A 4122-nucleotide genomic window follows, 5' to 3' on the forward strand; every position below is an offset into this window, starting at 1 on the left:
TTAGAGCCTCTAATATTATGAAAATGAATATTATGCCATTTTGGTTTTATAAAGTTTTTTTTTTCTCTTCGATCAAGGACTTTTTATTTATATTTAACTTTTTTTCTTTTTTTTTATGTTTTAATTATTTACCAAATCATTTTTACTTTAATTGTTTTTTTTATAATATTTTTTAAATTAACCATAAAAATTAAGATAAAATTTAGATATTATTCCAATCTAGATAAAATTAAGGTAGTATTAGAAAATATTCTGAATTTTAATTATTTTAAAAATTAAAATCACAAAACTTAGGGGTAAAATATGGGTGTTTACCAATTTACTTATTATTTTATTATTAAACAATATTTTAAATATGTAATCTATTTGTTGTAAATCAATATCTCAACCAAAATTTAGAGCTATTTTAATTTTGAGTTTTTACAATAATTCTCTAATCACATTTTTTTAATTATTTAAAAAAATTCATTAATCAGATTATTAAAAATAATTTTATTAAAAAGTATTATAATAATTTACCCAATTAAAAATCAAATAACATACTTTTTTTTTATTATTAAACAAGATGATTTTTTTATAGAAAAAACAAAAAAGCTCTTATATATCACTATTTAACTAAACTTCTTATGTCTATACTAATATTATCAATGTGTTATATCATTAATTATAAAACAAGTTGTATCATCAATTGACTATAGAAAATCAAATCCCCTTAAAACATCAAAATAGAAACAAAATGCTACATATTCAAATATATATGTTCTCAAATCAATGAGATCAAGTAGAAGATAGAAAACTCTTGAATTATTTACAACAACTAATTTAACTTCCTGAAATTGGAAATCTAAGCACAAACAACAAGCACTCCTTGTTCTAATTGTCTTACAAGTCTAGGTTCATTTGCACGAGACGAAGAGCAACACAACAAGAGTATCGATCGGTCAAGTACTATTTCTTTATTAATCGCATTATTTCTACTTATGAGGTTGATTGTGAGATTGACCGAAGCTGCATCCCACGGCAACACGATGGGGCCATCTCCGGGCAATCCAAACTCATCTTCTGAAATCTTGAGCATCTCCTTGAGAATGTTACACTCAAGATACTTCAAGGGTATTTGAAACCGCCTTTTGTCGATGCTGTAGACAACGAAATTCCCCTTGTCAGCAATAACAACTTCTCTTCGTTCATCGTCGATTTTTGCTGGAAAAGAAATTCTTTTGCTTCCATTTAAAGCCATTCTCTGCCATTTTTTTGCCATTCTGAGTAGCTTCTTTGGGCTGATCATCATATTTTAATGAGGGAGTAGTAGCAAATAGCAATAGATAGATAGATCATGAGTTGGAAGTTTTATTAAACATAATAAGCTGATGAGTTGTAATTTATAAGGAATAGGAAATACTTTTTGTAGCTTTCAATTTAAAATATTGTGGGACTGTTGATGCCAAATTGACCATGTGATCAGTTTGTGGCTGCAAAAGATAGTACATTTCTCATCACAAGATATGATCAAATTGGCCACCACATGTTATGTTTGGGACATTTCAGCTTGGTTTTACCGACCAAATAGATTTTGGTTTTAACCTAACTATATATTTTATTTGTATTTTTATAAATTGTGTTTATTCATTACAAAATATTAACAAGAGTACAACCATCCTGATCTCATTTTATTTAAAACGTTTTTAAAATGGAAATTGAACTTAAGATCTTGTTTTTTAAGTAAATTTTTATTTTTTATTTGAACTATTTTGATGGGTTTGATCATTGTTTTATTTTTATAAATTGGATAAGTACAATCTCCAGTCCATTTATTTGCCAAACTAGGTACTAAATCACATGGAATTTTATTTTGGTTTGTTTGGACATTAGCATAAAATGATAAATATATTAAAAGTGGATACAAGAAACATTAATATCCTCTAAAATCCTAGGTTGATTGTCTTTTACTCTTAAAATCAGAATGAAGTTAATATAAACCTATTTTCATTACCCAACTTCAATCAAAACGTTATATAATTATGGCTCACAATAAAATATTTGTATGCAAGTAAATAATTTTTATAACAATAGAAAAAAAGTGAGAACTTTAGCCGGACAAAATTTCCTTGGTTTCCCAATCAATTTTATCACCAAAACCCATATAAATTGAAAATATAATGAAGAGCATCAAAGATGTGGAGAAATATTGAAGAAGTGAAAATCATGACTTTGGGTAAATATATTATCAGATTTTAAATACATCACTTTTATATTTTTTTCATTTATATATGCCTTCCGATTAATAAAAAAAACTAAGTTTTAATTGTTTTGGAAACCTAAGTAAAAAAAAAACACGTATAAGTTCCATTCTTAAAAAAACCATATAAGAAAGTGATTTTTTATATTTGAATTGGTATTGTGTTTTGTTTAATTCGAAATTTTGTTTAGTCGGATCAGATTTTTCATCCCGAATTTTTATAATACGAATAATATTTTAACGGTTGGTGGGTCGTTTGCTGCTCATACCCTCCGATTGTCTTGGTAATCATTTCTCGAGTCTGTGTCCGTCCTCTTCTTAACAACAATGGAGATGAAGTTACCAAATCTATAATTAATTTTTATTTTTTCAACAAAGAGTCATTTAAACAAATCTTTCAGTTGTATACCTTCTTACAGGTAACTTCAAGTAACCTCTCATTATTTATATGAATTTCTCACTTTTTTGATAATATAGGTAGATGGTCAATTATAACATTTTTTGGCGTTGTTTACCACCCTTCAGTCAAGAATAATTTTCACTACCGCTCATAATATTTGGTAGAGATTCTTTCAACACCGTTTGATTAGTTTGTTCGGTTTGTTATATTTCATCACTTATATTTTTTGAGTTACCTTGAAGAAATGACAAGATTGTTAGTCTTTTTCATTAAAATTTTAATTATTACAAATATGACATATTATTTAACACATAAATTTTATTTAGTTGTGATTTTGTTGACAATATTTTGAAATTTAATTTTCGAGATATAACTCCTTATTAGAGCTAATAAAAATTAATTTATTATCAAAATAATATATATCTTTTTGAAACATATCATTACATTTTAAAAAATAATGTGAAAAACTGTAGGTAAAAAGAAGAATAAATAATAATAGTTTTTAGGGAACACATTGCTTAGCATAATAGACAATTTCATTAATCTCATTTATACATTTTGCTCCGGAATTATATAATTCTCAACATATATTAAATAAATCAATGAAACAAAAGTCAACTAAACAAGTTGAATTTGTAACCGTGTCACGTGGTAATGAACTGAATTGTCTCGTTTGTGATGATTTTTCTCCGGTTTAATCGGTAGTTGACTGGGGATGGGACATGGATGGTATTTGTGTACCCCGCTCCGAATCGTCTCAATTTCACCCGAGCACTAAAAACATAATTAAATATATAAAATCACTAATATAATTATTTATTCATTATATTTTATAAGAGTTTTAAATTTATTTATTTATAATAATATAAGTTTTTAATATATTATAATATATATTATATTAAAAAATATGTTTATATAATTTAATTATATAAAAAATTATTTATTTTTGAGAATATGGTATAAACTGTGCCCCGCGGGAATTCCTCACAACCAAATGGGATGGGAATAGTAATAAAAAAAATCACTGAAGTAAAAACGGGGCGAAAATGGTAAATACATTCTCCGCCCTATCGCCATCCCTACTTGTTAATATATTGGAGAACATTCTCTAAATCTATCCTTGAAATCAATGACGGATCTATGTAGGGGTTCGGGTGGGCTCCGAAAAATATAAAAATAAATAAATAATATTTTTTTATGGTAAAAATGTGAAATTATTTTCTAATTTTTTAAAAAAATTTAATATAATTCACTATTTATTTATTTAATTATTAAAAAAAATAATAAAATTTTCAGTAGAAAAAATTCTTTAAAATTTTGTAAGCCAACTTAAATTTATCTTTGAAGCCCACCTTAAAAATATCCTTGCTTAAATCCAATCATAATTTGGAGTACTCATGGCAGTACAACTATTGGATTGAAATCTCATTCTTGTCTGCCTTAAACAACAAAATGAGGCAGTTAAATATATTTTTTTTATTAA

At 26.0% G+C, this 4122-nt stretch overlaps 1 protein-coding gene across 1 annotated transcript; it reads right to left on the reverse strand.

Annotated features, from left to right (window-relative positions):
* Window positions 1-844: 844 nt before the first annotated feature.
* On the reverse strand, window positions 845-1261 carry LOC124915991 (auxin-responsive protein SAUR68-like). The gene has a single exon (XM_047456730.1). The coding sequence runs from the start codon at window positions 1259-1261 to the stop codon at window positions 845-847; it is 417 nt and encodes a 138-aa protein (XP_047312686.1).
* Window positions 1262-4122: the final 2861 nt, after the last annotated feature.

This window comes from Impatiens glandulifera, chromosome 9 (assembly GCF_907164915.1).
Source record: "Impatiens glandulifera chromosome 9, dImpGla2.1, whole genome shotgun sequence".
In the NCBI taxonomy this organism is placed as follows: Eukaryota; Viridiplantae; Streptophyta; class Magnoliopsida; order Ericales; family Balsaminaceae; genus Impatiens; species Impatiens glandulifera.

What these genes read in the sequence shown, in the direction of transcription:
- LOC124915991 (XM_047456730.1), bottom strand. Translation starts at nt 1,261, where the DNA reads ATGGCAAAAAAATGGCAGAGAATGGCTTTAAATGGAAGCAAAAGAATT.